Source organism: Pleurodeles waltl, chromosome 3_1 (genome assembly GCF_031143425.1).
Source record: "Pleurodeles waltl isolate 20211129_DDA chromosome 3_1, aPleWal1.hap1.20221129, whole genome shotgun sequence".
Classification (NCBI taxonomy): domain Eukaryota; kingdom Metazoa; phylum Chordata; class Amphibia; order Caudata; family Salamandridae; genus Pleurodeles; species Pleurodeles waltl.
Genome location: NC_090440.1, coordinates 1,998,743,046 through 1,998,770,496, shown reverse-complemented (window position 1 = coordinate 1,998,770,496; position 27,451 = coordinate 1,998,743,046). Strand labels below are relative to the sequence as shown.

At 48.2% G+C, this 27,451-nt stretch overlaps 1 protein-coding gene across 1 annotated transcript in view; it reads right to left on the bottom strand.

Annotated features, from left to right (window-relative positions):
- LOC138283656 (uncharacterized) overlaps positions 1-27,451 on the bottom strand; it is a 426,145-nt gene that overhangs the window by 350,524 nt on the left and 48,170 nt on the right. Inside the window, exons 3-4 of the mRNA XM_069221591.1 lie at positions 2,207-2,368; positions 438-601 (exon numbers count right to left, since the gene is read on the bottom strand). Of these exons, the coding sequence (XP_069077692.1) occupies positions 438-601; positions 2,207-2,368 (326 nt within the window). The remainder of the gene's footprint in view (positions 1-437; positions 602-2,206; positions 2,369-27,451) is intronic.

Sequence of the window (27,451 nt, the reverse complement as noted above, 5' to 3'; positions counted from 1 at the left end):
TTGAAAGATTTTAAGGGAAAGAAACATTAACTGATGCAAAATTATGAGAGAGGCACACTGGTCATGCAAAAGGTAACAAATGTTATCAACAGATATTTAAGAATTACCTTTACCTCTGGACATTAGCAAATCCTCAGTTAAACATCCTAGTGGAATGTGAAGTGTCAACATGGGTAACTGAGGAGTAGGATGGTAGACTAATCCTTTGAATGGAATTGCACATAATCATTCAGCAGCATCACTCAGCAGTATCACTCAAATATTAGGAGAGGCACTGCATACCAGCTGCAGTAACATCTCAACTCATCAACTGTGCGTGTTCTATAATTACACACTGCAAGCAGTAATCACCATACAAACCTGAATCCAGTATATGCCTACAGTGGTGATGATTTGGCCATATGGTTTAACAGTAGGATAAAAGAGATTCAACGTACCACTGATGGGTCTGTCCATCTTGGACATCTCTGTAGGCTTCCAAAATCATGGCGACGTGTAAGGAATTTCTCCTCACCTCCCCATCGCTGAGGCAATTCAGGCAAATCCATGCTTTCATGTCCCTTGAGGATCCGGGCAAAGGCATTTATATAAAGCCCCTCAACTGTGGGTAAAATGGGGATAAGGGAGAAACAAATATTAGTTTAAATTGATGAACAGTTGAAATCCATTGCAAAGGAAATTTAGCCCAACTCCCAAGCTGTATACTATTTCCCCTCTCGCCTGACAGGAGCATGCCCTTATGTCCTGGCATTGAGCACCTCAACTTCATTCTGTTTGCTGTCAACAACCAGAAGCCATTATTGTGACAATGACATACGGTTGATCAAAATGTATGTAGCTAGCGGTTAGAGGGAGAGGAAGTCCTTGGGTGGATGTGTCTGTCTTGAAATTGCAACCCTGCAAAGGATGCAGAAGTCTCCCTGGCTGAACCAGTGCTTAATTTGTAAATATAAGTGCCGAAAGCCCTCCTCTTAAAAACGCGGCTGCTGCATTTAAATGTGCGAGCACAGAATATTGAGGCAGTGTAATCCTGAAGCTATCTCGGGCCTCTTCAATCCATTAACAGCCACTCCCTGCCCCTTCAACTCATTCTAACAGCTTTTTGCTTTCTACCTTTGTGACGCTTTTTCGTTTTTCTCTTCCTCCGTCTTTCCCATATGTGTCTTTTGCTCGATGAAAATGCTTGAGGCAGAAGAATAAGCACCGGCCCTCAAAAATAAGTGCTGGTGCTCAGCACTGGAAACAATAAGCACAAATTAAGCACTGGGCTGAGCCAAGTTGCCTCATATTGCAACTTAAATGAAAATGACAAACTTCTGTGAACAGGGAAGAAAGCTGCTTTGCTAAACAAATCCTTATTTAAATTTTAAATACCCCTGAAAGTAATTTATTTGTACAATTCATAAACACACAAATTGTAGAGTTTGAGTGTTAGTTATTTGTCTTAAAAGTTGAACAGAATATCTCCACAAAAACAATTTCTCAGATCAAAAGCATGTTTTTGGATTTGTTTCCAATGCCGTGAAGCCACGGTGTGATAGTGCATTCACTTTTCAGGATTTATAAAGCAACAGCACTAATAATAATAATATCAAAACTGGAAACCTTTCTGGGCCAAATAATATCAGTCTGCCAAAGTTGTACCTCATTTAATGCACTAAATCTATTTAGAACAGTGCTAGGACACTTTTCTCACCAATTACTTTGTAGGGCTCATACTGAAATGGCTTCATTTTGATTACATTACTCTTCCCCACTGTAGACTGTCACGACTGCCAGCAAACGCTTGGAGTGAGGCATACAATGGTGTTTAGTGGTGGGCCCCGCCATCCTTTCTGCCATTTTCAGCAGAGTCTGCAAATTACAGAGGCAGGGAAAGAAAGATTCTGCTGAACCTGACTTAGTACCTTGGCAGAAAGAGAATGACAGAGGGTGATGGCCTATTGGATCATGCAAGCTGTGCCTCACTCCTCACATGCTGTCTCTCTGGGACACTGCCAGTGATTAGGGGTGGGAGAAGCACTCTTACAATGTGCTAATTTGTATAGCGTGTTAACATATTGTCAAACACAGTTTTTTAATATAGGAATTTCAATATGTACAGCACACCATTCATTGGAAGAAATTCCAAAATAAGAGCACCCTCACGAGTGTTTGCAGCTTAACCCAGTCCGGGGATGCAGCGCAAGATTAAATCTCTTCTTACTCTGGAGTCCGTAGGCCTGGGTGATCCTCACCCGCATGCCTTCTTCCTGGTGATAGCGAATGACATGGCTCAGGTTGATGTATGTCATCCGTCTCTGGGTCACAGGCATTTTCTGAATATCAAAACGATCTTGATACCAAGCTTCCACCTTATCATCTGTAACTGAAGACACAACATCAAGAACTTCAAATTACCAAGAATTGACTAAGCCCAATGAGACATATCCTATAAGCAAATAAAAACTTCAATAAATCTAAAATTTAGCTGCTTGCCTTATTTTGGGCTTACCACACAAAAAACATATAACTAACTTGGGGCCATATGTACGAAAGCTTTTTCCCATAGACACAGAATGGGTAAAATCCTTTGGTACATCTGGCCCTTAGTGTACCCAATCTCCTATGACTCCCTGTAAAAAAATAAAATAATGCAAGGCTCTTTATATGGTTCTGAGAGTTTACTGGGGTGTAAAACAGTGATCACAGACAACATCTGCAGGACTTGTGATTGGTGCAGCAACGTTTGTTCAATGACAAGAGCTCTCATCAATCTACACTTGCTTCCTTTGGAAGCAAGACATTCCTTATATGTGATATACCTAACACAGCCATGTTAGCTCGCTGATGAACTCGCCACTACAGAAGTTCATGGCCGGATGAGAGGCAAGACCCAATTACCAGTGGCTGGGTTAATTCAAACAGCCCAACCATCACTTTTTGTGCATTTCAATTGTTACAGAGATGCAACACACATTTCACAGTAGCTCTCTTAAGAACAGTAAGAGACAGAGAAGCAAACCAAGCGTTCTACTGTCCAAAAATATGTAGAGCTCTTGCTGAAGGCATAAGTCTATTCCATACTCCTCAGATTCAGAACGTCCCCGACAGCCTAGCTATTTAAAAACATAATGGAAGTTTAGATAGGGGTTGGTTCTGGTTGTGTGCAGTTGGGCTAGAATTAAACATACACTAAACATGCAAGCGTATGATACATTAAAAATCTACCAAAGGTAAAACATGAAATCGTCCTTAAGAAAGGGCCTTCAAAAACTATAGAATGGAAGACAGGGGGCGACATTAGGACTTACTATGGCGGCATAAGGCCCCATCATTTGGAATACCTGACGAGGCAGAGTCCAACAAAGCAAATCCACAATGCTCTATTCTGCTGGCCATTCCCCAAGTTTAAGACCTTTAGCTGTATACATCCACACTCTATGCACTCTAGGATAGAAAGTCAGATAAATACTCAAGTATTCCTACGGTTAGAGTACCCTTGGGGCAATAAAGATCCTATAAGTACTGTGGGAAATCTACGTCAGGTGTAGCTTTCCTGGAGTACTCAATATTCTTCCACCAGGAGGACGAATTCTAAAGGTGTAATAGGTCCCTAATCTGCTTTAGCGCATGCACCTCTGAATGCATTGACTCTTAGGCGTGTTTTCAAGATGGGAAAGTGCCGGCACATGGAAGGTGAACAGCCACAAACGTATGAGTCTGTGGGTGCTTACTTGAATCAGTAAAAAAATCTGTCACACAGAAATAATTTCTGTAACATTAAGTATTCACTGTAACAAAGACCTCCTCCAGTTCCGATTCTGTGAATCAGAATTACGTTCGGAAAGTGGCATGTTTGTGCATCGCAGATGAGGTTGGGTTCGCAGATGTCAATCAATTCCTGCATTTACAAGGTAAGAGCGAGGACAGAAAGTAGAAATCTGAGTCTGTTCTGTTAAACTGGCGGGGGCAGAAAACGGGCCGAGTAAGTGACACTGTAGTATAAACTGGCCGTCTTTATCACTCTAAATGAACAATACCAGTGTTGCAGAAAATGTTCCTTTGCGTCTGGTCCAAGACGTCTGATTCTTACTCACGCCACAGAATGAGGTGGGACTTTTCCTTTAGCGATATTCTGGACCACTGCAGTTTCAGCAGTTTTGGGAATACTTTAAATCCAAAGGGCGGAATTCATCTGTAATCTCTAGTTGCCTCACAATACGGTTGTTTGCATAAAGCAGCATTAGCCAGCAAGCAAGCATAAGCAAATACCATTTGTTTCAGTTTCTTTTAATCATATCTCATAAAACAATAATAAAATGTGCCTGATCAAATATACAGCAAATATTCAAGACAACGGTACCAAGAAATGACTACGAGAGATAATAAAATATATGATAAGAGATTCTTAAATCTATTTGCATGGATATTTTCTACTTACATGATCAAATAGCTTCTTTTTCGAGTGCAAAGGGACTTTTACAACTCACAAGAGTAGTTAGGCATTCATAAAAGGACTAACCCACATGGAGGTTCTCTCATCAGAAGGAAGGTTGTATCCCAGTGTGGCAATGACCTGAAAGCTTGTGAACACCCAAGGGTGTTCACAAACTCTTTTCTGTGCTCTTCCCATCCTAGAAAGGGTTGGAGGTTTACTCTTGACAAGAGCAGGAGTAAAGACACTTCATCCTTGGAAACAGTAGGACATTTAGGGCCTGATTTAGGTCTTGGCAGACGGGGTTACTCTGTCACAAAAGTGACGGCTATCCCATTCGCTGTGTTACTATTCCATTATATCCTATGGAAATTGTAAGTATCCTGGCACTGCAGCCTCATTCAGACAAAGGACAGGCTGCTATGGAGAACAGCTAGATCAGCAAATGCTAATTACACAGGAAACAGTCAGATTTTAATGGCTTTCCTAAGGTACAGTAGATCAACTGCAGAGCTTTAAGCGGCTGATAACTAATTCCAGAACTGAGCCATCTGACCATAAGCGTTCAACCACCCTTTCTTGTTTTCCAAAATTTTGCAATGCAGATAAGATTTGAAGTTGCTGACTGGAGATCCCTCCTCGGGGCATATCTTATTAATTTTCTTTGCAAGGATAAAAGGCCCTTACCCTGGAGCGCATTTAAGAGATGTACACCAAAACATCTGTGTGCCTAAATTAAAAGTGCAAGAGGAAAACCACTAGGCAGCAGTTTACTAGTTGGGGGGAGGGGGCAGGGCGGAGCTGTGAACAATGCCTAGCCGTTGGAGTGCTATTTCCGGAAACCTTCCCTTTAACAACGTCCACAATAAGTGGATGAATGTGTTAAATTTTGCCAGCTGTGATATGGTTTCCGGAAAGAATAGAAGATCTGCGCCTCTATGACATTGCATGTGACGTAGTGTAGAAAGACTGACCTCAGACACCTGCGGTGGACATTAGGTAATACCTGGCAGCAGCAGAGCACATGAACCAGTGACTCTTTTTGTAGTCGTAAAGTGTACATCACACAATTAAATGATTTCCTGCCGACGTCCAGCTCTCTTATTGGAAGAGGCACCAGTCTGGCCCATAGTATTAGTTTTAGACAGCATTTGCCTAATGTTTGATGCAGGTGCATTTGTCTGGTCTGTGTAAGATGTTATTACTGGAGCGTATGTGCCCTTTTCCAATAAGGCCTTAACATCAGGTTCTCTTGACGGCTTGTTCAGTAAATTTTTTATGGCTGTTTTGATGGCAGAGTAAGGAATTGTGTTTTGAGCCCAGTTTTCTATAGCTAGTTGTAGCTTCTCTACTGTTATGTTTAGGTAGTTACTGTCACTGATAGGGCCTACCGCCAATGTGTTTGTGGCGTTACGAACGCCACGAAAATCATGGCGGTAGGCAGGGCCATGATACCGCCGGCTGCACAATTGTGGCCGCCGGGCTGGAGATTCTTATGGACATGGCGGTCGGAGTGGTACACTGGCGGATTGGCTTCAGCCAACCCGCCAATGTCATAATGTGGCGGTAAGTACCGCCAGCTTGTTGGCGGTACTACCCCCACATTAGCTCCGACCGCCGGGGTCATAATGACCCCCTATATGTTGTGAATATGTCGGCTACCCAATGCATTTAACCACTGCCAGTTGGGGTGGGTTTATTATTATCACAGTCGGGAAAGGAGCAAGCTCTTTCTCATGAGTTCTGTTAAGGTTTTTATCTGGAAGGAGGGGGTGCTGGAGATGCTAGGATAGGGTCGAAAGGCGGCAAGTGTTAACAGGGGGAGCATACACCATTCGCACAAGCCACACCCCTGCCTAGCAGGGCTGCTTCCATGTGGCTGGGACAAACCCTGTGTGGTGCTGCTAGGCAACCACCCTACCTTGCCACCGCCACTTACAGCACGCCTTCAGAAGGATCTAAGTGCATCAAGCTGGCCCAGATTGATTGCCCCGCTAGGGGCACAGCGTACAGCTATGTGTTTCTCTGCTGGTAAATGGCCCCAGCTCCAAATGCCCAGGCACGCCTGATGCTGCTTCGCCTACCCCTTGCCCTGAGGACCCTTCTCAACCCCGCCAAGTGACCCGGACAGCGCTATCGGCCACACTGCCCGCTCCGGGCATACCTGTGGATGTCAGCTTCGAGCTGCATGGGCCAAAGAGAGGGCAGCGGGTGGTTTGAATATCCAAGTTCAGCCCGGGGAAAGGGCGGGGGTGAGGGTCCAGAAGCAGCAGATCATCGTTTCAGGCGTTTGATCCTTATCAGTGGTAAGCAGCAAACAGGGGCAACCCACGGGGGCCGAGCTACCAGGTTGTCCCAGTCACCCATAATCAATGTCTCCTGCAGTGTCTCCCATGGCTCGCGGCACACTCCTCCTCAAAGTACTGCGTGCAGCAGGTTTAATGTGTGATCATTGTTTTATTGTGTATTTTAACTTTAAATGCAAGCTGTTTATTTTGACTTTGATTTGATTAGCCAGTTAGAAGTTCTGTCTCTGATTTTGAAGTTGTATAGTATTCACGTAACAGTGAAGCTGCATGTGAATTGCGTCCTTGGCTGTCTGGTGATTTATTCTTGTCTGATTTACAGATAATGATAGTGATGAACAAGTTACATACCTTCGGCAATGCTTTTTCTGGTGGATACATTAGCTACCTGTGGATTCCTCACCTTATGAATTCTCTCAATGCGCCAGCATTCAACGGAAAATCTTCTTCCCAGCTCTCCACGTCGACGAGGACGTCACAAACGCACGGCTCTACACCCGACTCCGTCTGACGTCACCGTGACAATAAGAGGTCCTCGCTGACGTCAGATTCACCCATTTTTTACATGCCTTTGAGGCGAACAGGTGAAAACCGACCTCACGATAGCTCAAATGAATACATACATAAAACCATACTGATGAAACACAATTACAACCATCATTTTTATCTAAAATTATCAAAACATATACTTATATGCACGTGTAATACAAAAGTCTTGGTATGACCAGACAGGCAACGTGGAGGCGGGTAGGACTGTGAGAAATCCACAGGTAGCTAATGTATCCACCAGAAAAAGCATTACCGAAGGCAAGTAACTTGTTCTTCTGATGGATACAACTACCTGTAGATTCCTCACCTTATGAATAGAGTCCCAAAGCAGTACCGCACTCGGAGGTGGGTGCCTGACCGGTCAACCCCAAAAATCCTGCAACACAGAACGTGCAAAATGCTTTGCGAAAGTGTGGAGGGACGCCCAAGTTGCTGCCTTGCAAGTATCCACCACCGGAGCCCCTCTACCCAGGACCGAAGTGGCGGACTTAGCCCTGGTCGAATGGGCTCTAATACCCTCAGGAGGAACCTTCTTTGCCAACGAGTAACAGATCTTAATGCAAAGAATGACCCACCTGAATATAGTTCTTTTATGGACTGCTGTGCCCTTCCTCTTTCCTACATATCCAACGAAAAGCTGGTCCTCCAACCGAAAGTCCTTTGTTCTATCAATATAAAAACTGAGAGCCCTTCTGGGGTCCAAACAATGGAGTCTCTCTTCCTCCTTTGAAGGATGAGGAGGAGGGTAGAAAGATGGAAGGGTAATCGACTGCCCCATATGCAAAGGAGTGACAACTTTAGGGAGAAAAGCCGCACTGGTTTTCAGCACCACTTTGTCAGCAAAGAATGAAGTAAAGGGAGGTTTAACACTAAGGGCCTGAAGGTCACCCACACGCCTAGCAGACGTAATAGCTATCAGGAAAACTGTCTTAAGAACTAAAAATCTTAACGGACAAGAATGCATGGGTTCAAACGGTGAACCCATTAAAAAAGTCAAAACCAGATTTAAATCCCACTGAGGCATAAGAAACGGAGTGGGAGGAAAATTATTTCTTAAACCTTTTAAGAACCTAATAACAATAGGCGATTTAAACAAGGAGGGTTGATCCGGAAGGCACAGAAAGGCTGACAGTACCGACAAATAGCCTTCAACAGTCACAACTGCACAACCCTTCTGTGCTAAAGTTAAAGCAAACAACTGAACATCAGACAGATGGGTTCTCAAGGGATCAATTTGTTTCTCTCCACAACAAGCCACTAATTTTGCCCACCTGCCGGAATAAAAAGTCTTAGTGGAGTGTCGCCTGGCCGATAAAATAACATCTACTACCTCTGGTGGGAGAGAGAAAGAACTCAGATTGCCCTGTTCAATCCCCAGGCATGAAGGTGTAGGCTCTGGAGGTGGGGGTGTAGAACCTGCCCCTGCGAGAGGAGATCTGCCCTGAGAGGGAGACGGAGCAGAGGGCACAGTGAGAGTTGGAGAAGGTCCACGTACCACACCCTTCTCGGCCAATCCAGAGCTATTAAAATGACTTGAGCCCGATCTTGGCGAATCTTCCTCAGAACCCGAGGAATCAAGGGTATGGGGGGAAATGCGTAAAGCAACTGGCCGCACCAAGACATCTGAAACGCGTCCCCCAAAGCTCCTTGCACCAGATACTGGAGGCTGCAGAACGACGGGCAGTGCACGTTCTCCCGTGTGGCAAACAGGTCTATCCACGGAGAACCCCACATCCAAAAGATGTGAAGGACCAGATCTGGATGGGGATGCTACTCGTGATCGGCCGAAAAATGCAGACTGAGACTGGCCGCATGTACGTTGAGAACTCTGGCCAGATGATTCGCTACCAAGCAAACCGATGGTCCTGAACCCAGGACCAGAGCCGCAGAGCCTCTCTGCAGAGAAGGTACGACCCCACTCCTTCCTGCATGTTTATATACTACATCGCGGTAGTGTTGTCCGTCAAGACTTAAACTGACTGACCGCGAAGGGACGGGAGGAAGGTCTTGAGAGACAGATGTATTGCCTGCAATTCTAACAGATTGATATGAAAAGTCAGTTCCACTGGAGACCAAAGACCTTTGATCTCCAGGTCCCCCAGATGAGCTCCTTACCCTAGAGTGGAAGCATCCGCTATGACCGAGGCCACCGGAGGAGGCAGTGAAAATGTCCTTCCTTGGGAAAGGTTGCCGTTCACAGCCCACCATCGTAGATCTGCTGCAGCGTCTCTGAAGATCAATATCGACTCCTCGAGATCCCCTTTGTGTTGAAACCGCTGCTTGCGGAGGCACCATTGGAGAGCCCTCATGTGCCAACGTGCATGAGTGACCAACAGAATGCAAGAAGCGAGCAGACCAAGCAGGCGCAGGACCTTGAGGACTGGAACAACCGCTCCATTTTGAAACATTGGAATCAAAGCCTGAATGTCCTGAATCCGCTGAGGCAGAGGATAGGCCCAATTCAATGTTGTATCCAGTACTGCCCCTATGAACAGGAGGCGCTGAGAGGGCTCCAGGTGAGACTTGGGCACGTTTATCGAAAAGCCCAGACTGAACAACAACTGAGCTGTCATCTGCAAGTGATGTAGCACGAGCTCTGGAGACTTGGCTTTGATCAACCAATCGTCCAGGTAAGGGAATACTGATATTCCCTTCCTTCTGAGACTTGCTGCAACCATCACCTTCATGAAGACTCGAGGTGCTGAAGTAAGACCAAATGGAAGGACTGTAAACTGGTAGTGTTGCGACCCCACCACAAACCGGAGATACTTCCTGTGCGACTTGAGAATAGAGATATGAAAGTAAGCATCCTGCAATTCGACAGACACCATCCAATCCTCTTTGTTCAACTCCAGAAGTACCTGCGCTAGAGTCAGCATCTTGAATTTCTCAAAATCCTCAGATCCAGGATTGGTCTCAATTGACCATCCTTCTTGGGAATCAGGAAATATCTTGAAAAACAACCCTGACCCCTTTTCTGCTCTGGAACCAACTCCACTGCACCTTTTGATAACAGGATTTGAACCTCCTGCTGCAACAACAGGAGATGTCTTCTGAACAAAACAAGGGATGGGGAGGGATATGAGAGGGGAACACCTGAAAAGGAAGAGCATATCCTTTCCTCACAATATTTAGAACCCAGGAGTCTGATGTGGTTAACTCCCACTCGCGGAGAAAAAGACGTAACCTTCCCCCTACAGGAGAAGTGTGGGTCAAAATGGGCAGAAAACTAGGGCTCCTTCCCTTGTTGTTGTCCCCCAGAGGAAGAGGATGATGCAGGGTGCTGCTAGGTGGCGCCTCTTGCCCGAACCATCCCCTGCCCTCTAGAGGATTTATATGGGACGCTGGCAGGCTGTTGGACTGTGGACTAGGGTCTCCCACGGTAAACGGCTCCACGCCCAAACCCCCTGAACCTCTGAAAGGACCTGAAAGAGGTAGTAGTGGAAGCCTGTAGACCCAAAGACTTCGCTGTGGCCCTACTGTCCTCAAAGCGCTCTAAGGCAGAGTCAGCTTTAGCTCTAAACAGCTTCTCTCCATCAAAAGGCAGGTCAAATAGAGTGGTCTGGACATCCGAAGAAAAGCCAGAGGACCTCAATCACGCATGCCTCCTAGCAGCGATAGAGGTACCCATCGCCCTGGCCACTGAGTCTGTAGAACCTAGACCAGACTAGATAATCTGCTTAGTCGCAGCCTGAGAGTCTGACAGGAGCTCACCGAATTGTCCCTGCATCTCCTGCGGCAAGTCTGGAACCATAGCTTTAGCCGTGTCCATCAAGGGCATGCACATATCTACCTAACACACAGGTAGCGTTTTCTGCTTTCAGGGCCATACTACAGGAAGAAAAGGTCTTGTTGGCCGACTGCTCCATTCTCTTGGACTCCCTGTCCGAAGGAATAACAGGGAAGGAGCCTAGTGCAGAACGTGCGGAACATGAGGCCTGAACTACCAGACTCTCCGGGGTGGGATGCTTTGACCAAAATCTCGGATCTCCAGGAGCCACCCTATACTGTCTTGCCACAGATCTGTTCACATCTGGGGATGATACAGGCTTCCTCCATACCTCTAAAATAGGCTCCATAGGAGTGTCATTAAATGGGAGCAATGGGTCTGCTGAAGCCGAAGAAGGATGCAGGACCTCGGTTAAAATATTTGTTTTAACCTCAGCAGCAGGCAACGGAAGATCCAAGAAATTTGCCGCCTTCCTGACCACAGAATGGAAAGAAGCCATTTCCTCTGTAATCGCCCTTGGATAAGAAAGGTCCCTCTCCGGGGAAGTGTCTAGCCCACTGGCTGAGTCTAGGCCTTGATATTCCCCCAAAGGGTCCGTAATCTCTCCTTCTTCCGGAAGCTGTCTTTGGTACTTCTGTTACTCTAAAAGCCTTTGTGCTTTTCTGCGTGACCTCAACCAGGCCTCCAACCTTGGCAATGACATAGAGTTAGCCGACGTCAATGACACCGGCTTCAAGACTGAAAGACGCGAACCAGGAGAAGGAGACACACTACGGTCCAATCCGGATCCATCCGGTGCCGGAGCTGATCCCATCGGCGCCGTGGACACCTCAGGCTCCGTCATCGGCGTCGACTGATAAGGTGATGTCATCGGCGCCGCAGGTCTATAAGGTGATGTCATTGGCACCGATGACCTCGCCTCGAAGGCCTACGGCGCCGATGACATCACCTTATTGAACTGGCACCCTAAGCCGGATAAAAGGGCATGAACAGCACTGCCTTATGAGGGGCCGGGGAGCCCAATGTAAATGCCAAAGGACCCGGTGCACCAGCAGGGGCCATAGCATTAAACATGTTAAACATGGCATTTAAAAATGCAGCCGGATCCGCTCCCGGATTCGGGAAGGCAGGATACCGCTGGTCTTCATGTGGCACTTGCGCCAGCTGAGCATCTGAATCCTGCACCCCAGGCGAAAAGCGAGGACTCTCTTTTGAGGCATGACCACCTCGAAGACCGATGGCACCAGACAAGCCTGAGGGCTTAAGGCTGTGGAGTCACCATAGGACTAACCTCCCATGTCGAAGGTTACGTCTTTTTCTCCGCGAGTGGGAGTCAGTTGGCACCATGTCCATTGTTGGTGTTGTGGTCGCCGTGATGATGTCACGGTCGTACATAGGCCCCACCCTGGTGCGCTGACGTCAGATTCTTTTGACGCCTTTCCATGCCAGCAGCGCGGAGCCATGAAGAACACTGAAATTGGTGCACCAGAGCTAAGGGCCCGAAAGGGGAATCCCTGTCCCTAGAAATCAGTTCGCAAGCGAGGAGGATGGGAGTGTTGATAAGGAATCTGCAACTATAATATGTCTCTACCAGATAAATCGTTCCCGAAAGTAAGTAACTTGCTCATCTGATAGAGACTTCTAGTTGCAGATTCCTTACCTTAGAATAGATACCCAAGCAATACCATCTTCGTTGGTGGGATGCAAACCAAGATCATACTAAAAAGTCCTGCAGGACCGAACAACCACAGTACCCGTCTCTGTGGCCCTGACTGTCGAGGCAGTAATGTCTTGTGAACGTGTGCAGGGATGCCAAGTTGCTGCCTGGCCGGTGTCCAGGACAGGAACTCCGTGTTCTAACGCTGTGGTAGCAGCAGTTGCTCTGGTGGAGTGAGCACGCAAGCCCTCAGGGGGTTGCTTCTTTGCCAAAGCATAGCACATTTTGATGCAGAGCACTACCCATTGCGAGAAGTTACACTTCTGCACCACCTTCTCTTTCTTCGTACCCACATATCTAACAAAGAGTTGATCATCCACCCGGAAATCTTTAGTACAATTGAGGTAGAACGCCAACGCTCTTTTGGATCAAGAAAGTGGAGTCTCTCCTCTGTATGGGAGGGATGTAGGGGTGCATAAAAAGTAGGCAAAGTGATGGATTGGGCTACGTGAAAGGGTGTAACAACCTTTGAAATGAAGGAAGCCCTTGTACGGAGCACCTCTTTTGGCCAGACAAAAATGGTGGCTTGGAAGAAAGAGCTTGAAGCTCTCTCACTCTGCAGAGATGATGGTAATAAGAAAAGCAGTCTTGATTGTTAGGAACCGCAGGGGCCAATTGTGCAGCAGCTCAAAAGGGGCACACATAAAGTAAGTTAGGACCAGGTTCACGTGTAACTGGGGCCTAATGAACAGGGTCGGAAGAAACAAATGGGTGAGACCCTTAAAGAACCTTCCAACAATGACAGAATTAAATAAGGAAGGTTGGTCTGGCAATCTAAGAAAGGCTGAATTGGCAGATAAGTAACCTTTAAGGGTGCCTAAAGCTGAGCCCTGCTGGGCCAAAGAAAGGCTAAACAAGAAAACCTCAGAGAGAGGTGCAGAAAGACTATCAGTAGAGTTGTTGATACACCATGCCACAAATTGATGCCAACGACAGGTGTATGCCATTTTGGTGGTGGGACGCCTGTCTGCCAGAATAACATCACAGACTTCAGATGGAAGATCAAAAGCTGTCAACTGCCGCCACTCAATCTCCACACAAGAAGGCGAAGACTGGACCGGTTCGGATGCAGAACCGTCCCCTGCAGCTGTGACAGAAGATCCTCCCGAAGGGGCGGTCTGATCATGGGATCTGTAGCCGTGCTCAGTAGCTCTGGATACCATACTCTTCATGCCCAGTCTGGACAAGGATTACTTGGGCCTGGTCGCTCTTGATCTTCTTCAGAACTCTGGACAGAAGTGGTATTGGCGGGAAGGCATAAAGGAGGCCTGAGCTCCATTCTAGATTAAAAGTGTCGCTGAGCGAGTGCCGCCTTGGACACTCCAACGTGCAAAACAGTTGACATTGCGCGTTCTCTGTGGAGGCGAACAGATCTAACCAAGGCTCTCCCTACTGCTGAAAGAGGCCTTGCGCCATCTCCGGATGGAGTCGCCATTCGGATTTGAATATGCATCGATGGCTGAGTTTGTCTACTATGGCGTTCGGAGAGCCTGCCAGATGTTAAACCAGTAGGATTATGCCTTGATGTTCCAGCCACGTCCAGAGGCACAGAGCCTCTTGACAAGAGTCCACGACCCCACTCCGCCCTGCTTGTGGCAGTACCACATGTCAGTAGTGTCGTCCATGAACACTTGCACCACTTTCCCTTTTAGAGAGGGAAGGAATTCTTTCAATGCAAGCATGATCGCCCAAAGCTCCATAAGATCAATGTGGAGTCCGGACTCTGCCAGAGACCAGGGACTTCTGATCTCTGCTTCTCCCATGTGGCCTCCCCATCCCAGGAGTGACGCATCTGTCACTACAGTAAGATCTGGTTGGGAAAGGAAGAGGGATCTGCCGCTGACCTAATCGTGATTCAAAAGCCACCCCTGCAGGTCTTTCGCAGCTCCCTCCGAGATCTGGACCATGCTGGAGAGATTCCCCTGATGCTGCACCCACTGGAACTTCAGGTCCCACTGCAGAGCCCGCAGCAGGATGCAGGAGGCCATGAGGCCCATCAGCGTCAGAGTCATTCTCACCGAAATCCAGGATAGAGGCTGAAACATCGGATTCACAGCCTGATTATCCTGGACTCGCTTTTCGGGAGGATAGGCCCAAAACTTCATGGTGTCCAGAACATCTCCGATAAAAGGAAGTGTATGAGAAGGTGTCAGGAGTGACTTCGGAATGTTTATAGTGAATCCCAGCGAGTGCAGAAGGTTTGCTGTAGTCTAAAGATGGGAGACGACTTTCTGGGGCGTGATCGCCAGTCATCGCTTTCACAGCCACAGCCATCACTTTTAGGAACACCTGAGGGGAGCGCGGTATATTGAAATTGCTCATGGCCTTCCACAAATCGCAAGTAGCTCTTGTGGGCAGGCAACACTGGTATATGGAAGTAAGCATCCTGCAAGTTCAATACTACCATCCATTGTCCTCTGTCCAAGGCAGACAGGACCTGAGCCAGAGTGAGCATTTTAAACTCCTTCTTGAGGAAGAGATTGAGGGCTCAAAGGTCTAGGATAGGACATAGGCCCATGTCCTTTTTGGGCACCAGAATGTAGTAGGAATAACAACCACAACCTACTTCTGGTGCAGGGACCCCACTATGGCTCCCTTGGCCAAGAGAAGTGTCACATGATCCTCCGGTAAGTGGCTGTAAGATGGAGGCATGGCCAGAGGGGCAGTCTCAAAGGGGAGGGAGTAGCCCCTTCAGACTATTTGCAAAACCAACCTGTCCTTTGTGGTGGATTCCCAGTGGGGCAGTTGATGGCGGATCTTGGCCACACTGCTCCGAGATGGTGGAAGGGACTAGGAGGGTTTGGAGGCTGCAGCAGGGGTGGGGGTGGACTGGGCAGACCTCTGGTTCCCTGTCCCACGAGTCCATGGGATTCCACGTCTCCGTCCGCTCAGTGGCTGAGCAGCAGGTGTGGCTCTGTGGCTTGCAGGTAAAGGACGCAACCGGGAGCCCCTTCTGTGACCACAAAAGGGGCGAATAGCAGATTGTGTTGGGCGAGGGGCAGCCGTGAGGCCAAGGGACCGAGCCGTAGCCCGGTACTCTTTGAACCTCTCAAGCACTGAGTCCACTTTGCCTCCGAAGAGATAGGTGCCATCGAAGGGCATTTCCATGAGAGACTGTTGGACATCCCCCAAAAAAACAGACATCCTCAACCAGGCGTGTCGCCTCAAGGCCACCAATCTGTCTAGTGAGTCAGTCGTGTCCAGCCCACAATGAATCGTGAACTTAGCTGCATCCCTCCCATCCGCAATGGCTTGGGGGATGATGGCCCGGGCCTCCTCTGGGACCTGCGGCAATACCTGCGCATCCGTATCCCACAATGAACGGGTGTAGCAGCCCAAAAGGAATGCGGTGTTCACGGACCGCAATGCCAGAATGGAGGAAGAAAACATTTTCTTCCCAAGTTAATCCAGTCTTTTTGACTCCCTATCCGGCGGAGCGGATGTGAATGTGACAGAGGAAGAAGAAGCCTGGATGACAAGGCTCTCAGGCATTGGGTGTTGGGACAGGAATTTATGGTCGTTTGGGGGGGGCTGATGGCAGCAGGTGATTGTCCTATTCACAGAAGCCCCTGTGCTGGGTCTGGACCAAGCACCCAGAAGGACATCGGTGAGGGCTTCATTAAATGGAAGGAGAGGCTCTGAAGTGGAAGCCCCAGGCTGAAGCATCTATGTCAGGAGGTTAGTCCTGACTATTACAGAGGGAAGCTCAAGGCGAAGGACCTCAGCTGCCCTACTGACCACCATTGAATAAGACGCTCCCTCCGCCGTAGCCATGGTAGGAGGAGAAAGCATGCCAGCATCTGGGGAAGTATCCAGACCACTAGCCTCGTCCAATTCCTGTGCCCAGTCCAACTCAGGATTGTCTAGCTGGTATTCTAAAGGGTCCAGCGTCCCCTCCAATCCTTCCCCATATTCGTACCCATAATCAAAAGGGTCAGAATCCAATCTGGGGTGAGTAGGCCCCATCGAAGTCAGAAACGGCGTCGATTCGGCTCCAGGTCCTCAAGGATGAAGACTGGGTCGACGTTGATTGTGGGCCCAACTGATGTCGGGAGTGTCAGCGTCTTAGTTGGTGCCGGGGAAGGTCACGAAGGCACGACCAGCGTCGGCCCAATCCAAGAACTGATCTAGAGGGGCCCTCGGAGGCCAGGGCTGGAGCCGCCAGTATGGAACCCAAAGGACCCCCATCTGAGCCCCCAGATCCCAAAGGCACCCGAGGGGGATCGGTCTGCCCAAAGATGAGGGGCTGGCCTCATAGAAGCCTTTTAGCTGGGCAGGGGTAGCTCTTGCTCTCTGAAACTCAGGGAGGTGCAGAGCGTACCCAGAAGTAGGTTCCGCAGACAGAGACCTTAAACGTCTATGCTCTTCCCACGTCGCATCGGCCAAGCGATGGGGTGAAGTCGAAGAAAGTTTAGCTTTCTTCAACTTCTTTTTCTTGTGACCCAAATGTCCTGAAGATTTGGAATGGGATGAGGAGGACTGTTGATGACTCCACGAGCAGTCTGGAGACATTCCTCTCGAGGAAGATAGGAAGCGACGCGGAGTTGAGTGCCTGGCCGCCACGAGCTTTAGGGATTACTCCCTCAAAGCCTTCGGGTTCATGGCCTGGCACTCAGAGCACAACTTTAGGTCTTGGTGGCACTCCAGACACCACAAATACACCAGGTGCGGGTCTGTCACTGACATCATGAGGTGACAGGCATCGCAAGGTTTGAAGTCGGACTTTCGAGGCATCCCTCGATGCACCAAAGAAGAAATAAAAAGGCCACCAAAAAGGCTGAATTACCAGGGTAGCTTGCTCCGGATCTGTGCGTGATGCAGAATGAAAATAACTGACGTCTTTGCACCGGGGTGGTGCCTATGTATGACCAAGACATCATCACAGCGACCACAGCGCCAATGACGTAGATGGAGTCGACCGACACCACCTGATGGCACGCAAGGGAACTGCTCAAAGAAAAATCTCTGGATCCAGTCTGACGCCTAGGGGAAATTCTAAGGTAAGGAATGTGCAACTAGAAGTCTCTATCAGATATGCTTCACACGTCAGCTCAAATACAACCAATAGCTCGGGTACCTGTCACACCAGGATAACCTGCAAATCAAATATGTACACGGGCTTTGTAAAATGTCACTGTAAACTTTTGGCGGTCACAATACAGCCAGTCACATTGTATCTTTCACATTACCAGGTCGAGCTGCCACAGAAGAGACTGCCACTACCCCCACTACCCCACGAAGGAAGCCCTCAGTAATCATGACACTCCTGGACCTCTGGACATGGAGGACGGTTCAGGCCCATCTGGACAACCTGGTCAGACCCCTACAGTGAGTCTCACTGTGTCCACATCAAGACCCCCCAGCCCGGTTGCCTCGACCTCACAGGCAGCCATTCGCCCCCCAACCTGTGTCCCTAGGCCAGTGGAAACCATCTTGTGCCCCCCCAGTCCAGGATCCTGAGTCACAGCACAACACCTCGGACAATGATGGCCCTGGAACTGGTAGTAGGGGGCACCCTGTGGCAAGGGCACAGGCATGTGGGGTTAGGGTTTGTGGGAGGGATGTTGTGGGCCACCGGGGGGAGGCCACTGGGAATGCTCCTGGCCAGGACACCATCAGCCAAGTCTTGAGGGTCTATCAGGAGTCCCAAGGCATGATGGGCCTGGAATTTTACGCACTCCGGGAGATGAAGCAGCTGCAGAGGGACAGCCATAGGGATATGTTTCAACAGTGGGAGGCCAGCAATACCAACCTGGCCTCCATAACAGAGGAGGATCAGGGATCATCAGCAACATTCTACCGCTTCCTTTGGCGCAGCAACACCAGGCCCTTCTTCATCGGTGCCAGCCACATGGAAGGGAGGCCCTGCCAGGGGAAGAACCCGCTACGACCACCCTAGCCTCTGTGGCAGTGCCCCACCTCCCACGCAAGCGGGGACGTCCAGCTAAGAATCCAGAAGGAGTACACTAAACGTTGAACGTACAATGCTGTAGCATCTACTACTTTCTTCCACTATGACTGAACCCTTCACTTTCCTGTTCCGTCATGTCCCTTATTTCTATTCTATGCACAAATTCACAATAAATGCCACCTATCACAAAGTTTATGTCTGCTTGCTTCTGTTTCAATTGTTGCTATGTAGAGATGTAAGACTATGTAAAGGAACAGATGAAAACACAAGATACTAGTGCAAGGAGGAATGTGTTACAGGTACAGTGTCCTACAAAGGATCACAGCCAATACACACAAACACATTGCTAGAAGTGTCTGGTCACACCAAACATTTTATTTCATAGTACAGCACATAGGCTGTCCATATGTCTGGACTGTCTGAGCCAAGAATGCTGACTCATTATGTCAAGGTAGATATACGGAGGTACAGTCCCCCAGACCACAGAAGGAAGGGCCTTGTCAGACACTGTCCTGTAGAATAGGCAAACAGAGAAGTGAATGGTGTCACCAGCTTGAGCCTTATCACATACCCAAACCAAATATTCCAACATCACATAAACCAAAATCCAGACAGAGGGCAGGACAATAGTCCCTGATCACAGGTCCATCATAATCCAATGACCATGCATCTGGTGGAATGACACAAACATATGTCAGTGTTGTGGCACAGGCACTGTGGCCTGCAATGATGAAACATATCTACAGCTACATTCAGGTCATATAAGAAGAGTGTTCAGCCTATGTGAAAGGTGAATGCCTGGTTTGCACTTGATGACAGCATATTGCGTGCCCATGTGATCACACACATGATGCAATCTGGCCACCACAGCACACTAAACAAGTACAATGTGCACTTCTGACCTTACACCCACACACTGTCCAAGCTGATTTGTCACAGGTCTCATAACCCCAAATCTGTGACTTTCATTACCTGGAGCCATCCATGTCTGCTTCCTATGTCGGAACAGCATCAGATACCTGCCAATGCCACAACTCTGAAATGCCCACATGAGGATGTCCTGGTGAAGGTACCTGTACAAATACAAAACAAGGAGTATAGATTTGAAAACATACCTATTACACAAATGACATAGCAAGCATCTAGAAATGAAGTTGCATTGAAAATGAGACTGCTGCAAACACAGCACCTACATCAAGGTGGGGATATGTCTAACTCTTCAAGCACCTTTTGCTAAATATTGCTGAGCATTAGCTCCCCAGTGTTATGCCAACACACTGTACTCCACACATTCTGACAACTATAGTCCTTCGTACAGTCAGAGTAATTACATCACATGACATACTTACACACAAGAAAAGTAGTTATTGATGAGATCTTCCTGCAAGTCATGTCCTTCCTCTTCACCACTGTCATCCTCACTTGGCATTTCATGAGTCTCACCCGGTGGCACTGCAGGCTACCTCTTCTCTGGGATGAATGGGTATTCCTTCTCAGGGCAATGTTGTGGAGCATGCAGCAGGCCACAATGATCTTACACACTTTTACAGGTGAGTAGAGGACGGCTCCACCAGTCCGGTCCAGGCACCCAAATCTGGCCTTCAGGAGCCCAAAAGCATGCTCCACTACCCACCTTTTTCTTACCTGGGCCTTATTGAAGAAAATTTTCCCTGGTGTAGTTGGATTCCTTATTGGTGTCAACAACCAAGGACGGTTTGGATATGCTGAGTCTCCTGTTAGGAAATGGGACATACGTACAACGAGTCCCTCTTTTCAGAATTTTTGCACCAGACATTGCACACACGCAAACAGGACAGATGTGACTTACCAACCAGCCAAGCCCTCTCTGCATACAGTCGTGACATCAGCTGGGGGATATTGCTGTTCCGCATAATGAAGGCATTATGGACTGAACCCGGATAACAGGCACAGACTTGTGAAATGTGTAGGTCTGCCAAACATACAGCTTGGACGTTGATGGAATGAAATTTCTTTCGGTTGCAGTATACTAGTTCATTGGCATGCAGTGGGACCAAGCCAACATGTGTGTCATCAATAGTCCCCACCACATGCGGGATGCGTGCAAAACCATAAAAGTCATCCTTCACATGGGGTAAATCCTCACCACTGGGAAACTGGATGTAGCTGTCCAGGTGTTTCAACATTGCTGAGAAGACATCCTTTTAACATCAGAGTGAACATAGGGTGGGACATACCACCAGTTAGGACCACTGTATTTTAGAAGGACCCTGTGGCTAGGAAGTGCAACACTGACATGACTTGCACAATGGGTGGTATGCTGGTTGGATTACTAATAGCTAGCATCAGATATGGCTCCAACTGACAACAAAAGTCCACTATTGCTGATTCAGACGATACAGGAGGATGATGTGTCTTTCTTCCATGGGCTGAAGGTCTGGCAGCGGACGGTAGACAGGTGGTTGTTGCATCCTCCCTCTCCCTTAGTACCTACATATGACAAGTAATGAGTTCTGACATTAGTCATTATGTCCACCAACATACATGATGCATGTCAAGGATAACATGTGACAAGACAATTTAGAAGGGATGGACATGGCAAACAGTACACATCACAGCTGTAATGACACAAGGATCACATATTACCCCATTGGTTTGCCACACATGTGTACACATCTTGTAGCTGCACCTAAAACAAATATGTGCATCACAAATGCCACTCAGAATGTGACTGGATGTCCAAAGCACAAAAATGATCTTTGACGGGGGTGGACTGTGTCCCCATGTAAATTGTCATCTGTGCCCTGCAACATACTACAATGGTGTTTGAGTAGGAGGACCTATATGTCAAGACAGGATAAGCATGTTTGTGTGTTCAAAACAACTTTTTCGAGGTGTGATGCGGTTTTTGAAGCCCAATACTGCAATTCAGGCCCCTACAATGGCGCCTGCCTGACCTTCTCTGCTGGACATTCGGAACTGCCAACGACTGCCGGCGCAAGTTGTCATGGCGGTAGGTGGCTGCAACTGTGGCGGACACAGCCATAGGCTAACGCTGTTGCCATTGGAGGTTGCGAGCCAATGGCTATGTACGCCAGCAGTGAAAAGCGCGTACGTGGCGCATTCTGCAGATTCTATCACTTGACTCCTGACAATGCTGTTAACAAGACCTCCACTACCAAGCTGCTGTGTACTGCCTCTGGGAGCAATCATGCCACGTCCAGCAGGTGATAGGGCCCCATCCTTCTCTTCAGAAGAGCTGGAGAGGCTAGTCGACAAGGTCCTGCCCTTGTATGGAAAGCACCATGGTGCATTAGAGTAGCAGGTAAGTGCCTTATGTGGACAGTTTTCTCTGTACTTCACCATCCCTTCCCTCATCACAGGCTAGATAGTGCTCATGTGTGCCAGATTGACTACTCATTTGTCTGTAGGTGCAGTCTATGTGGCTTCAATGGGAGGTTCAATGTGCAGGTATTGCTGGACAGAGCCATATGCTGAGTTAATTCACAATGTGGTGTGGGTGTTTTTGGTGTAACTAGATCCTCCTTGTGTTGGATGCACATAACTAGGTGAGGTAACGTTTCCGCCATCAACTGACATCTCTTTGTATATCTGAGACAACATGTGCATGGCAGCATGAGCTGAGAATGCATGTTGTATGTGTCAGTTTTGAGTAATGTGAGATTTGTGTATGTTGCCACAGAGATTTCTTCACACATTTGCCTTTGCTAGACTGTGGTTTGTTAGGCATGTCATCACTCTTTCTGCCCTTCATGTTGCCATACACACCACATGGCAATAAGCTGTTGGCTACATGATGTACTGTCATGCATGGAAGTGATGGGAATGTAGTGTCATGTAGGTTCTGTCTGCTCAGCCTGTAGAAACCATGATCTGTCACATGTATCTCCCGTTATGGGTCCTAGTCTAGGCTGGGGTGGAGTCACTGTGGCTACGCAACTGTGATACTGTGCCCACTCCCTATATCCCATTATACAACAAAACTGGTCAAAAAGGCCGGGATAAATTATCCAATTTCCGAAAAAAGAGTGATTAATACTCTCTTCGAGAATAATTTCTTAACAGAATTTATTTAAGCATTTTGAAACAGGACGAAACACAAACACATTGAAAATTAACTCTAAAAAGACGGGATGTCCCAATTATACCAAAGCATAGCACAAACACTACAAATAAACAAGACATCAACAATTCAAGAACACATAAAGAAAAATCAAAAGACATAAATACATCGTATGGAGAATGTCCCAAATACATTTCCTCACAAAGAGGCAGTGGTTACTAAGATCATTTATGGTCGTAATCCGCTCAAATGCGATGGTTGTGGATTCCTGTATCCACAAATGCCGGACACCTATCAATTTCTTCTTAGGGTTCCTTGCAATGTGTGGTGTAATTTTGGAGGGTCAAATACACAGACATCCACCACATCCACTGTTCCTGCAGTCACCACCCCAACAGCCAGACACACACCTACCTCTGCATCCCACAGCACCTCCACCACCTACCCCCAAGACACACAAACGCCCACACTCACCCACCCAACAGACACCCACCACACACAAGCATACCTCCCATAAGCATGCACCCACAACATCCACACCTACTGCTGACCATCCCCTTGGCCATAAGATTCTTTTTTTGTTTGACCTTGACTTTACCCCTGTTCTTCCCACACCATGTCCCAAACCCAAGAGACCCCCACCCAGCTCCCAGTTCCTTCCTTCCACCTCCCAGGCTGCCCCTGCAAGCACCCATACCTCTCCCCCCAAGAAGAAGCCCACCACTTCCAAGAAGAAGACCACCCCACCCAAGCCCAAGTCCCCCTCTTTCAAATCTGGCCCTCCACCGTCCCCCCGGATAATCCTGAGGTGCCTGCCTCCCCCCTTAATGCCCCTTCCTGTGGAGGTTCCATGGCAGTTGGGAGTCAAGTGTAGGCACAGCACTGTGCTACTTTTGGACCAAATATATGGACTGGTCAATGGCCTTTGGACATTCACAGTTTTTCTAGTTAATAAACCCAAACAGTTGTTTTTTTAGGTATACATTTGTCCTGCAATTCCTTTTCTAAATTAATGTTGTTCCCGATTGACTTGTGTTGTCTGCCTACAGTTGTGTGTGTTTGACCCTGCTTGCTGCTCCATTTGCTGTTGTTTGCAGTATCTGACTTTGAGGGCTTGTGTCCGTCAAGAATGAGGTGTATGTTGAGTGTATGGATATGTGGGTGTAAATGCAATGGTGGTGTCATGGCATTGTGTGGTGTTTGTTGAGTATTTCAACCTGTGTTGTCCATATGAGCATGTATGGTGTTAGACTTATCCCCCTAAAATGGCTTATGTATTATTCTGATGTGTGTCAGCTTGAGTTTTGTTAGTGCAGACAGGGAGTGAGCTCAGTTGTGCTAGCTTTGTTTGCAATTGAGTGTGCATGTCTATTTAGATGCGTGACCCTTGCAGCTAGTACCTGGAGAAGTATGTCCCATGCAGTTGAAGTTGTATGTGCTTTGCTGACTTGCACTTCCACATTGTGAAGATGGGCTTGGCATTTGATTCTAGTGCTGTTTGCCCTGATACACATGTAGGGCCATTTCCTGTGTGCATGTTGTTATAGGGGCCTGTGAAAAGTTATGTGTGTCCAAGTGTAGCCTCTTTCCCTGAGTGTTCTTGATGCCCCATCCCAATTTTGCAGGTATTGTTTGCATAGTGTCCTTTGTCTATTTCTCTCCCTGTTATTGTGCATGCCATTATCCTTCCACTGTGCTGTGATGCATGTGTCCATTGCAGGGCTGTTTCTTGGTAGTGGTGTTGGTGTTATATGCTACATATGTGTGTTGTGTCTGACGACAATCCCTGGCCTGTGTGGAATATGAGTGTGTGAGTTGTATTTGTATATGTGATGTTTGTGTGTTGTTGGTGATGAGTGAGTGAATGTTGTGTAGCGCTCACTGTCCCTGACATAAGTAGATGTGTGTTTTTGTGCAGTGTTACTGTGCAGTGCGAGTGACCTGCCCAAAGGGGGTGTATTGTGAGTGTAAATGTGTCCTTCTTCATGTCTGATTCTGACGTGGGACGTGGGACGTGGGACACAATGAGATGTGCTCTTGGTGCCTGTAGCGTGACCCTCCCATCTCAGATGCATGAGGTGCAACAATCTGTTGTTGAGCGTAATGATACAGGTAGGTGTGTGTGTACTTACGGTCAGTAGCGTCCATGGCAGCATCGATTTTGTGCTCCATAGATGATCACTAACAGTGGCAGGATGTGCGTGATGGGTTTCATAGCTGCTCCGGAAGTGTAATGCTGCCTGCAGGTGAATGTCTCCCTTTTTACTGTCCATTTCTGCCTTCTGATATGTGGTGGTTGGACAGCCATGGTCACATTGGTGGTGTGCAACCTCGTAATGTGTCAGGCGGAAACACAGGCTCCGACGGCCTGTTTGTGCTACCTCGTGACTGCAGTGGCATGTGTTGCCTAGCGGTGCCGGGGGAACCCCAGCGGTATTTGTGCCATAGGCCAGTATGACTCGTAATATGGCAGTCGGACCGCCAGCATGGCAGTCGGACCGCCATCATGGCAGTCGCAAAACCACCAAACTCGTAATGAGGTCCTTAGTCTCTTATCTATAAGAACTAGGAGAACTTAGAAACAGGCTCATTAGTGTAGTGAGTGCTATAAAATCCTTGTCAAAGACCCCCTACCGCAAGGGGTGCAGTTCACTGAGAGGGGCACACACAAACACCCAACCTCCATTGCTATACATGAGACAGTGGGATCATTTTACCCATGGCACTAAGAGACTTGGCATTTAATCCTGGATTTACCACTTTGCCAAAATATGGCAGTTATAAACTCTGTATTTAAAGGACTGTACTGGTTCCACAGCCCAATTGCATTCCTTTTGTGGGAGTAGTCCCTCAGATTCACACACAGTTCACACGCTGCATTCCGGTCTGACGGTCTGACGTGTTCGGTGCACTCGGCGCACTCGACATTTGTAGAGAGGAGGAGAGGAGAAGAGGAGGAGAGGAGGAGGAGGTGAGCAGTCTCAGCTCGCACCTCCACTCCAGGTGATCCCAGGGACCTTTTTTCGGCTCGATCCACCTACCCTGTACCGGTGTTAAGGAGCGGGCGTAGAAAGGCGGTGAAGCGGTGAGACCCCAGAGCTTCGGGCAGGGCCCCGTACCGGCCCAGACACCAGGACGGAGGCGGACGGAGATGGAGGCGGTCGAAAGGGAGGAAAAAGCAGCAGGAGTCCGCCGGAGGAGGCAGTGGGAGGAGGCAGACGGGCTCGGTGCACTCGGCGTTTGTGGAGAGGAGGAGGAGGTGAGCAGTCTCAGCTCGCACCTCCAAAAGTTCCAAAAGCTCAGCCAGCTGTTGGAGGTGGCTGAAAGGCGGTGGAAATCCTGAGCTCAGGGGGCCAGTGGGAACTGGCAATTTGGCAAATTGGTAAACCGGCAAAACTTAAACAACGGCGGACCAGTGGCAGTGAGGAAGCCATGTGGAGGCAGCGTGTGGAAGCTGCGGAAGGCAGTCTTAGGCCTCAAGTCACGGACCCGGTCACGCCTGAGGAGGAGCAGGAACAGTCAGCCCTGCACCCCAAGAATCTGTGTACTGTGAGTAGCTGCGAGTAGCGGCAGGGTTTGGATGTGCGCTAAACTTTTTATTTTATTGCTAGTGGGCATATGCATACGCTGTGGCGGCCTTATCGGGGCTATATCTGGGTCTCAGCAATCGGCAAAACACCTGTGCTGCACCTAGAAACCGTTGCTGACTTTAAGCCCTAGTTCCAGCCGCAGTCCTCTCCTGAGGAAAATTGGCTTTGCTCGCGCCTTCTGATTCTGTTCTCTGCCAAACCTTGCTGCATCGCCAAATTGTCACTGTCACATAATTTACCTATAGGTATACTGCCTACTGCCAAAGTGCGGACACAGCAGGGCAGCGTAGGTAAGGTCGGACAAGTCCAGGCCCCCACAGAAGTGGCCTAGCCAGCCAAGTCTGGGTTCGACTTGTGGAGGTAAATTTGCCCCACTCACCTGATACGATTTAAGTTAAAGGCGCCAAAACATCAAAAAATCAAACATTAAAACCAGCAAAGGCGTGGAGGCACACTCATAAATCCTAGGGTCTTCTGAAAGTACTGGAGGAATACCCAGTCATCTTCAACGGGACTCCCTGGGTCTTCACAGTAGGACCGGACCATTGGCGACCCAAAGAGTTGCCGAATAGTCGCCAGCAGCTTTTTCGGGAAGTAGCTGAGGAGGACCATGCGTGCTCGTGCCCCTCAACTTAGAGGTGTGGCGGCGTGTCTATCTGAGAAGAAAAGAACCAAGACCCCTAGCGACCGGAAAAGGAGCCAGCAGCAAACTTGGGCAGCACTTGAGGAGGACCACACGTTCTCATGCCCCTCAACCCGAGGTGTGGCAGCGCATTTTAGAAGACGAAAAGCAAGGAGGAATATCTAAAGGAAAAACTTCAAGGACGGTGAAGATAAGATCAGGGAAAGAAAGGGCACTTCAGCCGCAAACAAAAAGAATTAAGAAGCTTAATAAAACCCTCATATCCACCTTTAACACCAAAATGGGAAAGAAAAATGAAGTCAAAACATCAAACCTTGATTTCTCCTATAACCCCCTTCTTACATAGGATGCAAAAACCGGCGAACCTCCCCCACAAAACAGACTTCTTGAACGACCAGGTGGATGCGATTATTTCCTTACCTAACGGCTCCAAGACTTTACCTCACCCAAATTTCCCCTATAAAAAGTGAAAGTAGCCTCCTATATGAGCTAGGTGATAAAAGTGGGCACAAGGAGGAGGGGCTG